This window comes from Schistocerca serialis, chromosome 8 (assembly GCF_023864345.2).
Source record: "Schistocerca serialis cubense isolate TAMUIC-IGC-003099 chromosome 8, iqSchSeri2.2, whole genome shotgun sequence".
Classification (NCBI taxonomy): domain Eukaryota; kingdom Metazoa; phylum Arthropoda; class Insecta; order Orthoptera; family Acrididae; genus Schistocerca; species Schistocerca serialis.
Window position 1 is genome coordinate 299,031,243 of NC_064645.1, and position 18,839 is coordinate 299,050,081.

Sequence of the window (18,839 nt, forward strand, 5' to 3'; positions counted from 1 at the left end):
AGTTCTGTGTCGTTGGCGCATTATAAACTTTAGGGCTGCTGTTCTCGGAAACAGGGGGTCGTTGAGTCAAAATATCTCAGAGTCTTTCATTTTAGGTTGTACGCAATCGAGTTCCCAAATATGAACCGAATCAGTTGGTCGTGTCTGAAGCCTTCCCACTATGAGAAACATACATAAATAAATAAAATATACCTTAAGTTTCGTCAAAAAATATTGTAGACGGAATGCTGATTCCAATCGCTAAAGTAGTCTAGGCAAGAACACTTCCCATCAACCTGAAGCTGATTTGAACATCTTCAACAGCTTCACTAGGCACATTTCCATTAGGGGCGGTATGCTTTTGCGTTCCTCTAAAATTTAAAATGAGTTACGCAGTCAGTTATAGTAGGGCGTACAGTTTTACGTGAGCTCCAAACTACGGAGTACGTCGCAGAATTTCGCTTCAGCAGATGGTTACCAGAGGTGAAAGAAAATATACATAAAAAGTCCAAGGATTAATAGGAGGTGGAAACACATCGACGATATTACATTACATGAGAATTGCTAAGGAACAGACACACTGTTGGACAAGAATAATCACAGACAATGATGAAGACATGAAACACAGCACGTACGCCATAGAGCTGTAGTGGTACATTTATAACGAAAAATTGTATAGATTTCACCACCTGGGAAAGCTGGATACACCCTGGGTGTAGGCGCTTGGTTTCAGGCGCCTTGTCACGGTTCGCGCGGCTCCCACGTCGGAAGTTCGAGTCCTCCCTCGGACATGGATGTGTGTGTTGTCGTTAGCATAGATTAATTAGTGTGTAAGCTTAGGGACCGATGACTTCAGCAGTTTGGTACCATGGAATTTACCACAAATCTCCAAAATTTTGCAAAACTGGATGACAGACGTAAATAACGTTCTTGACATAGGTCAGACTAACCACATAAAGGTCGATATTGGACTCGCAGTAAGGAATAAGCCCTCATCGGGCACTAATGAGCATTTTGCACGTATTATTCATCCTGGTTACGAAGCTGTTGAGGAGTTGTCGGTGTATAGTGTCCTGGCACTCTCTCAAGGCGATTTACAGTTCTTAAGCGGTTAGGGAAGGGGGAGATCGTTGAAAAAGACGTGTGCCAAGAGCAGCATCCTAATCGTTCTCTATAGGATTTAGATGCAGGGTGTACGCAGGCCATTTCATACATCACTATCTTCAGTTTCCAATGTGTCCGACACCTTGCCGTCCTGTGTGGGAGGCCACTGTCGCCCGTAGACGGAAAGTCGGGACCTATCACACCCCTAAAAAGACGAACATCTCTATAATAATCTCCTGCAATACCGCTGTGCTGTAACAGTATCTTGCGCGAAAATGTGGAACGGTGTGCAGCCATTCGCAAATGATTGCCCATACCATGACACCTACACCATCCTGATGAGGTTGATGAACATTCTGTGGTGTGTAATGCCTTCCCGTCTCTCTTTACAATAGCTGCTGACCAGAGTCACGGGCCAAAGTAAAGTGTTTTTCATTCGGAGAAGGTCACTCTGGTACACTGTTGCTGACACCAGTCAACAAGCTCTCTACACTCAACTATGTCGTGGTTGAAGTGGGATACATTTCAAAGTCTTCCAAGCACACAAACCAGCCTGATTTAATCACTGTGAATTGGTTCTGGCAGAGACACATCTACCGGTAGAGGCTGCAATGTCTGCAGCGATCTGCCCAGCAATGAGATGTCTGCTCCTTTTCACTATTAGGGCAAAGTATCAATCCTCTTGCGATGTGGTGATCCGTCAACGATCATCAGCATGCATTGCTCAGCATTTCCATCTTCAGCGGCCTTTTTTAATCGCGAGGTGACACTTTTGGAGACATCCATTTCTATGGCCACCATACTGACACTTGAGCGGCTTCGAGCCGTTCAATTGCTCATCCACGATGGTAAGCACCCAAATGCTGTCTTCCAGACGTGTTGCAATACCACATAGGAAGTCGCAATTATCGGTTCCACAAACTCCTTTCGTGAAACATCGAACTGCATGGAGTATCAAATGCACGCCGAGCGTTCGGCCAGAGGCTTTGCTGCAGTTAACATCTCCAGCCTCTATATTTCCTTTCGATATCATTCGTCGGATGTTGCGTATCAGCTGGAAGTTGTTCTATAGGAAGTGTCGATTGTTCCTTAGCAACTGTCGAGCAATATATGAAGGTTGTTTCTATCTTCAAAAAGACACAACCAATACGCGAATGACAGTATTAAGATGATATTTCATGTCGGCAGACACACCACGTAAAACTTTCATAAACGCATTCGCGGTATGTGCTCTTGCATTTCTCTGCTTGAAATAACCTCATGCCTTTTTGTTAGTTGTTGGTTCTCCGACAAAAAGTTCAGCTCAGTCTAGGAGTAAAGTCATGATACATTTTAAAAAACTGTTATAGGTAAATGGCTAAAGGTAACGTACGAAATGACACAGTACCTGAAAGACAAACTTTCAGATCTTTTTGAACGTGTTGCTCTAAGACTACTTTGAAACCGACCGACAGAGGCGCCACCGATAGTAGTTGCTGAAACTAGTGGCGAGCCGAACTGAGAAACCATAGTGTGTTTCCAACCTGTAGTGAATGTGCAAACAGCTTCAATAGTATGTTTTACAAGTACAAGATACCACTAGTTTACAACAGTATAGTGAAGTGGTACAAGAAGTTTGTGAAGGGTGGCTCAACCGTGAATTTCGGAAGAGGCAGTGCATCGTATGAGGGACGTCACGTTGCGAAGTCCGACAAGATTAAGAGTAAGGGGTAGAAATTGTGGCTCCTGGAATCCATAAGCCCATCTGCAGCTCTGCATTGATATGTAGAACCATTCTGAAAAAGACAGCGTGGTAAGCTAATTGATCTTCGACGACGGAGCCACTTTTTATCTTTTGGGAAACGTGAGCCGACGCAACACAAGCAAATGGAGCACAAGCATCCACATGACACTACTGAACACATACGTGTTCTGTGCCGTGTCCAACAAGGCAGTCGATGAGCCGTTCCTCGTTGAAGAGTCGATGGTATCCCTTATCTCGACTTGTTACAATTGTGATGCAACTGTGGTTGATGCCACAACTTGGATTTCAACAAGATGATACCTCTTCACATTTACACAGTTCTGTATGAGGTTTCCTGAATGAGACGTTTCCGCGGTGTTGGACACGCCGTGTTATGGTTCATGATCTAGCACTACTCTAATGACCACCACCATCACCGGACTTTACGCTTTGCGAGGCTCTCCTCTGGGGTTACAAGTACAGTGTTTATGTTCCGTCTCTACCATAGAACCTCGGAGATTTGCGACGTCGCACTGCAGCAGCTGTACTCACTGTCACTCCGATATGCTGAGTCGCCTATGTGCAGTAGTGGACTACGGGTTAGGTGTGTTCCATGTGAAGAATGTTGACCACATAGAACATTTATAAATACATAAAAAAGAATACCTGGGAGCTCTTTAAGGTACTGTATAATTTATTACGTTGTTTTTGGCCACTTATATGTATCGATTTTCTGAAATGCTTCACGGACTACCCCGTATACCGCTGATCAGAATTTATGGTCTGGTGGAAAAAGTTCTGTCCAGTAATTTGTGTTCTACAGACAGCACACCAAACTCGTTTTTTCCGCATCATGCAGAGACTCTTTGATATCTTTCAGAACTGTGACATTGTTCTGAGACTTACGATAAAAGCAACCATGCTTCATCCGGAAAAAAAATTGTGTTTCATGATCAGGGTCTCCATCATGCACAAAAAGCAGGGGCCTATTATTGCACTGATGCCCAGTAATAGTATTTTAACTGTTTAGGCCGTGCTAAACCATTCGTTTGCTAGTTTCCAGTTTGCGTTTCTCCACAATCTCTTAGCAGAAGCTACTGAAAAATCGATCTGAGATGCTAAATCGCACAATGATTTTCTCAAAATTCTATCCAATTCCGCTCCTCTATCTCTCTCTCGTTCAGCTGAAGACGATACCCCACTTTCCAAAGTGCATTTCGGCGCACATGCTGCGAAACGAGCCTGCCTCCGTGTATCACTTTTTCGTCAACACTGGGCACAGAGTGTCGTTCATGAAAAACCTCTGTTTATAGAGAAACATTATATTTGTAAGTAAATCTAAGCCTTTTTAAATCGGGTTAATTTGATAATGACACAGACGTCTACATACATAAAGAAGAGTGTAGGTTTGTTTGTATGTAATTCATACAAATCTACAGATTTATTCCGATATTGACGGCAGGCTTTGCGAACCAGATTCTCACAAAGATTAATAATAAAGGACTGGATGTTGGCTGCAGCTGGTTCTCACATCATGCACACTTTCACCTGGATGGAGCCGTGAAGAAACAATACTGGCTATTTTGGGGTTCCGAAAATCCCCGTTTTTTTGAAGTGAAGCCAAATGGCTACAGTTTGGGCTTCAGTAAGTAGCAGAGGCATTATTGGCTCTTTTTGAAAGCGAGAAACGATAAGTAATGAACATTATTACAAATTTTTCGAACAATTTGTATTAGGGGATCGACCAGGCAGCGAGTGGTTCATGCAAGGTTGGACCAGACCTCATCGCACCGAACAGCTGTTTCCCTGTCTTGATCAAGTCAGGAATACAGTCAGTGCGTTGGAATATTGCAAACTTACTGGGGCAAGGGTGGATAGGCCTCCACATTCGCCATATCTGACTCCTTGTGTCTGCTTTTTATGAGGCACATTGAAAGGTTCTGTCTATCACAACCATCCCACAGACTGGACGAGCTTTAACCGGCGGTTTGTGTGACATTTGAATCAATTTCTGTTGGCATACTACAGGGCGTGACGACAAATTTCATTATTCATTTGCGCCATCTCCATATTGGGAGTGATGGACATTTTGGAAATATTGTGATGTGATTGTGAAGACTGCTTGTAGAGGACAAGTTTAATTATGCACGTGGATACTGTACGAGCAACACTGCCCGCAGCGCCATTGTTTGCAAGTTTTCGAATTGTATAGAACATTATGATTAAGTCTTGCATAAAATTCTTACAGCATTCGCGATAAACATGTGTTTTTTTTTCCACTCGTCCATCGATCATAGCTTTCGAGATATTTAATTTTGAAATCTTGCACTCCATTGCTACACACTCTGTGAAATAACAATTCTTACAAACTCCATATAATTTTTAGAACCATTAGATTAAACAGTTTACATTGCGTCATAATATGAGGAATATATGCTACGGATATTAAAATAATTGTTTTATTGGCAGCTTAATCAATACTGTACCATGTATATTTTAGGTTCAGTATAATAACGCTGCATATCTGATTTACTGTCTACAGCCATACCTACATCTGTAATCTATAAATCACTGTGAAGTGCATGGCAGAAGGTACTTCCCACTGTACCTGCACTTCTGTCTGTACGTTCAATGTCTCTCGTTAGTCTCACTTTGTACGGATCCCACATACCTGAGCTCTGCTATAGGATAGGTCGCACTAGTGATAGGTGAACAATCTTCTTTGTAGCTTGAATACATTTCTCAAGTCTTCTACCGAAGCCTACCATTTTCTTTACCTACGCTGTATATGTTAATACATTTTTTTTTAGTTTCACAGTTTTACATTTTGGACATTTAAAGTTACCTATCTTTCCTCCTCTGTGATAACTTATCAGTATCTGAATATCTGTGGAGCAGTCTAGATAACCGCATCATCTACAAACAGTCTGCGGTTGCTATTAATATTATCTGCAAGGTCATTAATATACGACATGAATAGCAAAGTTTCTTTAGAGGACAGCTTAAGATGCTTCTACGTCCTCTTTTTCACATGCAACATGAAGTCTCGTAGGAGGAATCAAACCACTGTCTACAAAATTTTTAAAACGTTTAAACTTCTAGCGACCCAATCAGTAGTGTTAGAAGTTCTGAAAACTTCTACTTGTAGCTGTGGAACTGAGTCAAATGATTTTCTGAAATCAAGAAATATTGCATCTACCTGACCGCCTTGATCTATGGCTTTCTGGATGTCATGGAAGCCAAGTGTCAGTTGAATTTTGCAAGATCAATTTTTTTTTAAATCTACGATGTCTGGCGAGGAGGAACTCATTATATTCGAAATATTTTTTTACTGTTGAGCTCAGAATATGGTATAACATTCTGCAACAAATGGATGCCAGCGCTACTAGATGGTAACTTAACGATTTAGGTGTGTTACCTTTTCGCAGACGGGTTCGGCCTGTGCTTTCTACCAACCACTGCTCACGGTTTTTTCTTCGAGGCATGTACGGGAGATTACTGGTAAAAACGAGTCTAACTCAAGCAAAAATCTAGCATAGAATCTGATAGAGATCCCATTGGGTCCTAGACATTAATTCTGTTTTAGCGATTTCAGCTATTTTTCAGTACAATTGACTTTAATATCAATATAACTCATCTTTTTAATGATGCAAGAAAAACATTGGAACAATACCCTTTGGTTTTCATTGCTGAAGGAACACTTGAAAGCAGAGTTCAGCATTTTTGCTTTTGCATTGCTACCCCCAATTGCAGTTCTTGTCCATGAATGTGTACACGTGTGTTTCCTTTTCAGAGTGCTGAAAGCCTGGCAGAGGCCGGCAAGTTCGGCTGCTACCTGTGCGTCATGCTGGCGCAGCTGTTCGTCTACTGCTGGTTCGGAGATGAATTCATAACGGAGGTGAGCTGCACACGCCTTGCTGAGTTTCCAGTTTGAGGATTAATGTTATATTGATACAACGATATGACAAACCGTTGACCTCCGTTTTTAATTGCTACCCAGGGGCTTGTTGTGTGTATTTTGAATACAGAATAGTGGATTTATGATGTTACTCATTACTCTTACAGATTAGCACTAACATGGTACATAATTCATTTCTTCTGATGGATCTTGATTATCTGTGCCATACATCAAAGCAAACTTTAGCACTTGGAGTCTCATTGCGCTCTTCCACAAATCATAACTATCTTTTTAACCCGGAAGAATTGACTAGTAAACCACTTGCATATGGTGTGACACATAAGGTCTAAAGATTTAAGAAGCCACAATTAATGTTTACAGATGTGATTCTTGAAGTTTTCCTGGCGTACTGAATATTCTATGAGGTTTCGACATTGCAGCCGGATCATGTTATTTCTTGCAACAATATTTCGTCTGGGACTCGTTCAGCTATCTTCAGGTGCGTGTCAGTCACTAGAGACTGCTTGTTTTTTTTTCTTTATTGTGATTTCATTCCTCTGTCCCATATGAGCAGGGGAGGGCTGACAGTGGCATAATCCGCCGGTCTTCAGCCGAGTGACAATATAGTTAATAAAAGGTGGAAGCGATACATATAAAAGACAATAAAAAGGGGGACGTAAGAACATAGTAAGTGGAGACAACTGGGGTTAAAATATACACTGACACAGAGACGTTCATTTTGGGACAGAAAAATCGACATAAAGTTAAAAAACAGAGTTGGTGATTCGTGGAGCAGATAAAATACACTGAAGTCACATCCACAAGCTAAAAGTTGGCCACAGAATTGAAACACTCCAGAATGAAGACACCACTGTAGGAGATGGCGCACACAAGATGAAGAATAAAAACTGGTGGAAGGAACCTGCCGAGGGAAACGAGGCCTGAGAGAAGGGAAAGAGAGTGGAAAGGAAGGTGCAATGGGGGAGGGGGGGCTGGAGGGAGTGGGATGAAGAGAAATGATGGGTCAGGGGGCTCACCAAGGGGATGGAAGGTGGAGGGGAAGGCAAGTAAGCAGGGTGCACAGAGACACAGAAGGGGTGTGCAGGAAAGGGAGGTGCAGGAGGGAGAGAAACCACTCAGGGGAAGGAAAGAGGAGGGAAGAGGGAGCTCTGAGGAGTGGGAGGGAAGAAGGTAGGGTTAGAGTTGATTGGAGGGGCAGATATCAGGGCGAAGCTCATGTTCCTACAGGGATAGGTGCTGAAAGTTGCGTTGGGAAAGGAGGTGGATGGTGTGCATACGCAGAGAGGGAGAGACACCATGGCAAAGGCGCTGCAACAGGCTGGAGGTAGAGAGGGTAGAAGACACCAGGGGGTGGGGGGATCGAGCCTGCTGATGATGTACAGAGTGTGGACATGTTCGATGAAAAGGAGAAGATGTGGGAAGGCGTGCCTCCATCAGTGTCCCGACAGCTTCATCGCTTTTTTTTCGTCGCCTCCATATGTTGTTGCTCGCCCCCACAGCATCACTGACATAGCTGCTACCATCCTTGCCACAATGGAGCCATTCTCATCATTCACAACTTCACTACAACTCGTCACCATCGTTCCAGCACCGCTCTGGTAGCTGCTCACCTAGTCAACGCCATTCATCGCTCTTTGCCAGCATGGACCATCTACACTTCTCCATATCCTGCTCCCACTATCACTTCATGGAGCATGTCCTCTGACCCATCATTCTATGAGTATCCCCCCTTACCTACCATATCCTGTCCTACTAAAGCAGTGACCCATGCATCTCTCTCTGTTCCCATCTCCACTCATCTTTTCTCTTTCAGCTATAATTCACCATCCACCTTCACTGTTGCCACACATTTCACTGCCCACTGAGTAACAGAAGCGACAGATGGCATCTCGAGCATCACCGCATCGAGCCTCACTCAGACGACCAACGGACGCCATTGTGAAGGACCTGCACAACTCCCAGGTAACCATCAAGTACGTCATATCCCGATAACCCCCATTCCGCAACTAGACTTACCTCCAACAGCCATTAAGAAATCTACAAAATGTCAAATCACTGACATCTTTCCCACTCCCACACCTAAAAAATAATAACTGAACTTGAAGACACCCAGCATTTGGGTACAACTCCGCCTTCTACAACTTCTTTCCCTACCATCCACACCTTCCTCCTCTGCAAAACTGACCCAAAGTTCCTTAAACCCAAATCCCTCAGCTTCAAAATCAAGAAACGCTTACCCAGCCTCTACATCCAAACTATCATCACAAGAAAAGATTCCATCTTACTAAAGCCCCTAAACCCCAACTTGCATACTGGCGTCCTCTCCAAAATTCCTCACATTCGCTTTGGTTCCAGAGCCTTCTTAACACCTCTCACCACCACACCCAAACAACCTCACCCTACCTGCTGTCCTCCCATCCTCACTGCAGTAATCACAAATGTTGAACTTGGGATCATTGATGAAGAAGTAGCATCTGAGCTGAACAACCACCCAAATTCAGAAGTAAAAAATCCGTATGGCTCAATAATGACCTGGGTCCACTCGCCTTGTCTACATCTCCTCTGATTCTGCCATCATAGATATTCTCCTTAAAGAGGGAGCCCTGATCTACCGCCCCTGCCACAAGGTCGCACCTTCAAAGTCCCCCACAGTTCTATTGCTGCCAAAAATGTGTCCATTACAATGACCACCTTATTGCAGATTGCAAAAACCTACCTAGTATCCCCTCCTACCTGCAACACCTGCAATGACTCCAACACCACATACTCTGCGAAATGTAAAGCTAAGCCTTAACCTATCAGACCTGAGCTCACTGTCCTAATCCCTCCCATTGACGACCCCACTCATCCCAACAACTTCTTCCCCCAACTCACACTCTTGAAGATATTATCAAATTCAGTACAATCGTCCTCCAAAACATCCATCTGTCCCAACGTCCACACACCTCCCAACAAATCTCCCTCGCTGCCCACTCCATCTCCCATCTCAATTCCTGAGCTACCTACTCACAAAAATAGGTATAGTTCTTTTCACCTGCCTTGATACCCTTGTTTAAACCTACTCCGACCTCATCCACACAAACCATTCTTATAATGGCTCGACAACACCACAGAATCCTGCACCACAACATCCGCTCCCTCCCTATCAATAAACACCTTTTAATGCATACCCTATCCCAACACAACGTCCAAACATTTATCCTTAACGAAACATACTCCAATTCTACCACACAATCTGCACCTCTCCCTATAGCCTCCACCACACGGATAATATCCTTCCCCTGGCCAGAGATGGACTAGCAACTGCCACAACAAGAAAATTCCTTTTTGCCCACAACCATTGTACAATACTCATACCGAAAACCTTATCCATAGCCTCTTTTCTCCACACCCTGACCATTACCTTTGCCTGAACCTACATCAGACCTAACCACCCCATCCCGAATAACTTCCTGATCTACACAGATTGTACCTTTTCCACCTATATCATTACCACAGACGTCAACATCCATAGTAGATGCCCCACAGATCTCTAGCTCTGATGTCATTTTATTGATTCCCTGCAAGGTATCATTGCTCCCATCCCACGCTACACACATTGTGAAACAATACTACCCATGTTGTCATCCTAGTATCTCTCAATCGTCTTGGACGCCTCACTGCAGAAGTCCTCGATACAACTGAAAATGACCACCTACCTACACTCTTAACCATCTCTTCCACACAGCCTCATTCCCATGCACCCCATTAGAATCACCATCCAAAAGTTATCCAAAACCACTTCCATACTAACTGGAATGCCTTTCGAGAATTCATACAAATGCAGATTGTAAGCCATCCCATGTCCTTCCAGAAACCTGATGATACCCCTCATGTTGCGTCCTTCCTACAGCAGACTTTCTCAGACTCTATATCTTCCTATATCCCTATCACTGGCCTTCCTACCCCATCAAGTCCTTTTAATTCGAGAATCGCGCCACATGTACCAATCCTTTTCTGTAGACTAGTGACTGGGATACACTCACACGACATCAGCAAATACAACGATACATCAGGAATTTATTAAATGAGAAAGAAACGCCGTGACTAGCGCCAGACATGCAACAAACAGTGCTACACTCATCCTTAACTCTTCCAAGTACTGGAAAGCATTCCATCGATTCACTGGCTGTAATACCATCTCTTACTATGTGCTTCTCCACGATAACCATCCCATACCTGATAAAGTGACCAATCGATTCACTGGCTGTAATCACATCCCTTACTATGTGCTTCTCCACGATAACCATCCCATACCTGATAAACTGACCGGTCTTTGCATCCTATCTGTCTGATATCTTCTCCATTCCTGAGGACCCACATTTTGATTACTCTCGTTCCCCTACCATCCATTAACGTAGAAATACAACTGTCCCGCCCCTGAGTCACAGCTTCCTGCACTTGGGCAACTTACAACACACAAATTTAGGTACACTAATTATAGCAGGTGACATAAAACAAGTACTCCAACACGTAACACTTCCCCCAGTTACAATTGCATTACTTATCGCACATTGAAGAAAGTCCACTTCCCTTTCTCATCACTCTTGCAACCTTTATGCCACTATCCTCTCGACATGTCACTGTCCTCAGCAATGGAAAACATCCCAAATCCTACTTATCCCCAAGCCCATAAAACATCATTCTGATTCCCCCGTCCTACTGCCTCATATGCTTTACCTCAGTGTTTAGCAAGGTCTTCAAATCCATCCCCTCCCGGTGCCTCCAAGAACACTTTAACCTACACCACCGCTAAACAGTGTGTCTTCCATCCCAAATTCTCCTCTGATGACCAGGTCCTGCACCTCACCCATCTCCTATATCTCAACTCCCGCAAACCCGCTATTTTGTCTTCCTCGACATAGGAAACGCTTACAGCTGTGTACAGCATTTTATTCAAACTCCAGGCATACGCACTTTCTGTTAACTATGTCTTCAAATCCATCCTATACCGGTGCATCCACCAACACTTGAACTAACACCACCTTCTTCTCGTTAATCAGTGTGGCCTCCACCCAAATTCACCTCTGATGACCAGCTCCTGCACCTCGCCCGTCTCCTATCCACCAGCTCCCGAAAATCCGCTATTTTTGTGTTCCTCGACATAGAAAACGACGGCCACTGTGAATGGAATTTCAGTCTCCTTTTCAAACTCCAGACATACGCACTTACATTTATTGGATCTTTCCTATCTAATCACCCATCCTCTGTCAATTAACAATACCAATTCCTGTACCTGCCATCCTACTGCAGGAGTTCTATCCTCTCTCTCCTCTCCTTTACCTCCTACACTTCTGAAATGCCCCACCAGACCTCCTCTTCCAGTATACTGATGACATCAGTTTCCGCTCTTCCCTACACTTCAGAAATCCCAACGATCGCTCCAAACTCATCTCAATCAATTTACCTCCTGGTGCAGCCAACAGCTCCTCCAGACTAACCACTTCAAAAACCAGGCATTAGTTCAATCGGTCGGTAGACAAAGGAACTATGTCACTTTTTCTTACTTTGCAGGAAACTTTGGGGAACTATCTGACAGACTGCACTGAAATTTTCGGCATTTGTTGCACGCTGATCATATATACTGTGAATGAAAACAATTTTCATGTATTCTAAAAATTCTCTTCCGAAGAAAAAAAAAATTGAAAATTTATAACATAGTTTCTTTCTCCAGTCAACAAGGGAATGTAGCACTTTTCGCTAGTACGACACACTCAAAATTACACATTTATGGTCTAAAACTCAAATTTATTTATTAAATAATGGAAAATTGTCTTCAACGAAACACGGAAACAACTACTTCATAGCATTCAAAGTTCTGGATAGTTCATAATTTATCACAGTGGGTTATCACTTGTAATCGGCGATTCCAGTAACTCCTCATACAAGATCTCAGCGTCTTCTCCATGGACGTACTTAACAAGTTTCTGACTGTCTTAAAATTGGAACATAGTTCGTTTCATGGCAGTAAGGTGCGTCTTGATCTGTTCAATACATTTCTGTAAACAAGTGAAAATCGCCTAAAGGTTACTGAGTTCCTTTCTCCGCCGACGAATTAAATTATAGGACGAACCATTTGCACCTTCCACCTCCATGACTTTTACCTTATCATTTACAACAGTTTTATTCACTTAACTAACACACTAAAATATCTTGAACTAACCCTCATCCAGCAACTAATGTGGAACCCCCAACTACTAACCATCCAATAGAACGCCAACAGCAAACTAAAACTACTGAAACCACTAAGTGTTCAAACTTGGAAACTACGTCTCTCTGCTATTCTCAACACCTGCAAAATCCTGATCCGATCCATGCTTTGTAATGCAAATGTTTTATGGACCTCCGCCCCGCCAAAGTTCTATAAATACCTCCAAATCCTTGAACGCCATGTGCTCCATCTGGCTTTCCACATTTATTTACCTTCCCCGACCTGGATCCTCTACCATGTCATCAAATTCCTAACGCTCCTCACCCACAAAGGGCACCTATGTTTCTCCTACACTGTCCATAAACTAGTTTGCAATAACCCCATTTTGTCCCCTTAGATCACCAAGCCTGGTACTCTGCCATGCTTTAACCAACACATCTCTCCGTCCCTGCACCACCACACACTCCCTATCCCCTCTCAACGCAACTTCAACCATCTCCCACTCCCAGACAATGAGATTCGCCCTGATATTTATTCCTCCTGCCAGCTTTAACCCTTCCGCAGGTATTCAAATCCACATCAGCGCTCATCTCTCCTTTTCCCTCTACATTCAGCTGTACCCCTTTCTTCTTGTGCTTCTATCTCCTCACACCTCAATACTCCCCTTTACCCTCAGTCCTTCCCAATGTCTGTATTCCCACTATCTGCTTCGCCTCCTATGTATCATCTCCATAGTCTACCAACCTAACACACCTCTATCTCCTTACCACACCGTCCCTTCCACTCAACCTCAATGGAACATATTTCCCTCTTCCCATTTCCCAGAATGCCTTTTCACCCTGTGCAGGTTCTTCAGATGTTAAGTGAAACTGCAGTGTTCCAATGTTTTTTCATGGAAGAATTTAACCTCATCGAAACTGTATTTTTAAATTGATCTATTGTTGGTCCTTTAGCTGTCTGTCAATAGTTCTTTTAACTTACAATGTAAACAGTCCTCATACTTCTGTTTTTCAGTATAGTGCCACTCTCAGTCCACCCCCTGTCCATAAGGGGTGTAGGGGAATGAAATAACAATAAAGAAAAAAACATAACAGTCTCCAGTGGCGAACACCTGAAGATGGCTGAACAGTTGTCAGCCGAAATATTGTGGCAAGATATCAACTTGATATTGCTGCAATCCCGAAACCTCATAGAATGTTGACACATGCTTTGAAACTTCAGTTATAGATATAGTAAGGTCTCTTATATTAGAAACCGTACTCCCCCATTATAATGCAAGGGCTAACGTTGGCGAACAGACAGGAAATCTTAGCCGCCAAGGTTTCGACCCTCAACATAGAACGCAGATCCAACGCTTTTCAGTATCACCTTTTCACACTTTCGGAAGATTTTACGAAGGAAAACTTCATCATCACGATCGGAACTTGTGACAAATACCCACCAACTTTCACAACGTTTTTTTGAAATTTTGTAGCACAGAAAGATTGTAATGTAAATGCTACAATTCTGAATTAACCTTGCTTAGTACTCAAAAACCATTAACCTCTAATTTTTAGATTACAAAAAGTACTAAAATGTGGCCGCTGGCAGTTTTTATATTTTATTGCCCAAGAAGTTAGTGTTAATTTTAGGTCGACGTGTACAGCGAAAGTAGAAGTTTTATCGTGAGAATCGCAGCAGTCTCATGTACTGACAATTTAGAGATAAAAATTTCGCAATAACTTGTATTAAATATCCAGTGGCTGAGGAGAGAGAGCGATGTTACGTTGAAGTGTACAGTTCATAACCTTGTATTATGTTTGAAACAGAAGAAACTCCTTGGTGCATGCGTGTGGTAATACAAGTATTGGAAAGGATGTAGTGCAACTTAACGTATGCCGAATGTATTTATATATACATGATGTAATGGAAACAATCTTAGTATTTGTGAAGAATGCCACAGGTATTTGCCTAAATGGAGAATACGGTTCGGAACACTCAATTTCTGTTTCCAACAAACTGTAAACAGATTTATTATGAACGGGGACATTTGCAAAATGTGGATGTAATAGAAACCACCTATGTTTGACCATTTTTTAAGCATGGAAGTTCCTTTGCACAATTTCGTTTTCAGATAATGTTTCATTGAAGGAAAAATATCTTGAATCTCCTTCACTGAATTGTTAATACCTCTGGTTAAATGTTAATATCCCCAGACATAAAACCTTTAACATTTTGTGTGAGCGAAAAAGAAATTCAGGTTACAGAGAGAACTTACACACAACACACAAATTAGTGAAGTACAGTTCCCTCATGGAAATGGTTGAAACGCCGTCTGAACAAAATGTAGAATTCTACAATAAGGCTGAAAAATTAGCATAGTTGGTACGGCGATTTTGAGTAAACATTGAAAGGGTTTAACACAAAAGTCAGGACACTGATACATTTTTTTCATGTTAAAATAATTTCATGTTAAACGATGAATGCAACAGAAAATTGCATTTTGGATCTCCTCAAGTCTCATAATAGTAAAGAAAGAGTCCCTGCTGTCAGTCTTGCAGATATATACTGTGCAGTGGAGGTTTATATACAATATTCTATTGCCTTCTGAAAAAATCGGTTACTGGCTTTTGTAGTTTTTCAGCATCTACCTTTCGACAAATTCTTTGACATTGTCTATAGTATTCTTCATTTTCTTAATAGATGCGCATCTACATATTGCGGATGCTTTCCATGATGTTCTGCAATTCTAATACAGTAGGGAGAGAGAATTCAATATTTATTTAATTGCCGAATTTATCGTTGTACTCTACATCGATGAGATGTTTTGATCTGTGAACACTCTTCAAAATATCTTCAACCGTCACAATAGCACATGCACATAGTATCAGTTGTAACAAATTCATCCAGTGCTGTTGTAGAAAAGGGTAATAGTGTAGAAAATTTTTCCCAATCATTTCGTTCAATGGTTGTTCAGTTTTCTTAATATCAGCTTGTTCTGGAAGCATGAAAGAAAATATGGTGCTTTGGAGAAAGCCGCTCAGCAGAAACAATTTTAAATCTGGTTTGGCGTTACTAGATTTCATGCAGTGTGCAACGCTTGTAATGTATCTAGTACACTCATGGAGAAATCTTCATTTACTTATGTTTTGAGCAATATTTTTGCAACAATTGCATTCAATAATGAAATTTCGAGATTTATGTGATACCTTGATATCACTTTTGTTAAACGCTGTGTTTGGAGGTAAAAAATAAGAAACGTAACTTTTTGCTTAATATCAAGACAGTAATAACAAATAATTACATATTTACTACTTGACAGTAAAAAATCACTTAGCCTCCTTCCACTCAAGTTTTGTTCGCCGTATAATCGGTTGGTAATGTAATTACATGTTTGAAAATAGGTTTTTCAGATGCATCTAAATTGCATCGTATCAATATCAAAATGATTTCCTTCGAGATTTTGTCCCCGAAAAAATAAATTCAGGATAACTGTATCCAATAACAAACACGAAATGTCATTTAGCACAAAATCAATAATTTCGCTACAGAATTCAATACACCTATTACCATATTCGAAAAGTGATTGAAGTAATTAAAATTTGCAGTACCTGAAACAATAATGAAATACCAACAGCAGCACCGAATTTTTTGTTCGTTCTAACGGAAAAAAATTAGCTAGGAAATACGGCGCGACGACAGAAAACAAATATATTTGATCACCTACGAGCCGAAAACTTTCCCTGTATGCGATAGTTATTTCGTTTAAAAAAAGTGTGAAATTATGAAATACTTTTTCAGGACCGCAGTCATATTTTGTATTAATCGATTAACATGCTAAACGTTTTCGTTATAAAGGTCTTGTTAAGCATTCTTCACAGTATAACTCTGTAAAATTAATCTCGTTTGAACACAAATAAATATTAACTGTGCAAATAGAAAAAGGTCCAAGTGCCATTTTTCTAAAAAAAAAAGTCTTTTCATAGGCTTTTTGTTCTTGACAGTCAGTTAGTTCCATACGCCTTGACTTGATCCAGGTTCAAACCGTAAAGGAAGCCTCTAGAACATGTGTCAGTGGACGGCGCTTTGTCTTTTCGCCAAAGACCGAGTTCCGAAATGTAAAAGGTATGCGAAGAGCTTTTTTAACGGAAATCTGTAGTTAAAGAAATTGTGTTGTATTTGTGTACTCATAGGACCATATATAAAAAGTAGAGCTACAGTATTAATGACACTTACATCGAAATCATTATTCCTGCTATTCTGTCGAAAACTGTCATCTCTGAGACAGTACCTGTGTACAAAATACAAGCTAATTTTTGCACGAAGGGAACAACCGCCAGCTACTCTTAATAAATAGCGCTGTTACTGGCATCTAAGTCACATCTTCATTTTGAAATGGCTGTTCTCGTTTATATTTTATTTATCATTGTTTGCATTAGTTGTTAGAAATACAGCCAACAAGTAATACAAACAACAAGGGAAATATAAATTTGAACATCAGTCTGCAGATTTATCTGGCAGTTGGAAACTGGTAACGATGCTATTTTTGGTAAATATGTAGCTTATTAGCAGTGGCTAGTTGGTTTGTTCTTTGCAAGAATAAGCTGATGGAAACCTTCTTATTGGCACCTATAACTAAACAGTTTGCTCGTATGACACTTAGAATGTTCTTAATGCAGTAATTATATTCTGTTTGTCTCATTATTTTTGTTTTGATGCGGTTATAGCTTTAAAATCTATTGGATACCAATCAGTTATGTACAAACAAATGTCAGATTTGGCATTTACGACGTTTTCCATTTCCAGTCTTCATATGTCCATTAACTTAAATATGTATCCTCAATCAATTTACTGAGGTACTTTTATGTGCAGCATTGAAACAACTTAATGACATTCCCAATCGAAATTAGCCACATTTTTATAAGAATTGTGCTCTGTAATATTTAGTTTATATTGAGACTCCTACACAAGGGAATGAAGGTAGTCACATATTATGTCCGCTGAATGCATCGCACCAACAATTTCAGCTCTCCCTTACTAGTAGTTTATGTTTCCATGACAACTGACAGTCTCTTGTTGCAGAGCGAGAAGGTGGCGCTGGCAGCCTACTCGGCAGTGACGTCGCTGCAGGGAATCCATATCTCGCAGAAGCGGTCGCTGCTGCTCATGATGGTCCGAGCGCAGAGGCCTCTGCGCATAACAGCTGGCGGCTTCTTTCCTCTCTCCAGAGAGTCCTTTGTGTCGGTGAGGGGCTGTTCCTTAACATAAAATGCGTTCTACGCCTTTTACGTGTGTTTATGCTTACAGAGTACATGGGTAATTCTTGGACATAGTATTCTAAGTTTACTGCCGCATCTAGTATGAGTGAAAAGACAAATTTTCGACGACTGTTCGATATTCATTTCAGAGTCTGGCTTTTGTAATTGATACTGTACATGTTTATTACTAAAATCTAGCATGCCATGAAAAAGGGAAGCTGGCCTCTGTGGCCGAGCGGTTCTAGGCGCTTCAGTCCGGAAGCACGCGGCTGCTATGGTCGCAGGTTCGAATCTTGCTTCGGGCATGGGTGTGTGTGATGTCCTTAAGTTAGATAGGTTTAAGTAGCTCTAAGTATAGGGGACTGATGACCTCAGATGTTAAGTCCCATAGTGCTTAGAGCCATTTGAACCATTTTTGAAGAAGGGAAACATTTACCACAGAAGTTACTCGTGACAAATTTGGACCCTCCTCCCCCCTCGCCCACTCCCATTGATTCCACAAATGGTACTTGTATTTATTCTTTTACTATCAGAAGCACTTTAGCAGATCGGTAGTTGGTGTAATAGGGCAAGAACAAGATCCATAAAGTCGGTTGGCTTGGCCATGGTTCTCTCACTAACATTTTCCGTTCCATAGACATTAATGCTAATAATTAAATAGATTGTACGTACATTGTGTTGTATGAC

The 18,839-nt window shown here is 41.6% G+C and overlaps 1 protein-coding gene across 1 annotated transcript in view; it reads left to right on the forward strand.

The window, feature by feature from the left end:
* Positions 1 to 18,162, forward strand: part of LOC126416977 (odorant receptor 65a-like) — a 59,552-nt gene extending 41,390 nt beyond the window's left edge. The window contains exons 4-5 of the mRNA XM_050084862.1: positions 6,600 to 6,704; positions 17,977 to 18,162. Of these exons, the coding sequence (XP_049940819.1) occupies positions 6,600 to 6,704; positions 17,977 to 18,162 (291 nt within the window). The remainder of the gene's footprint in view (positions 1 to 6,599; positions 6,705 to 17,976) is intronic.
* Positions 18,163 to 18,839: the final 677 nt, after the last annotated feature.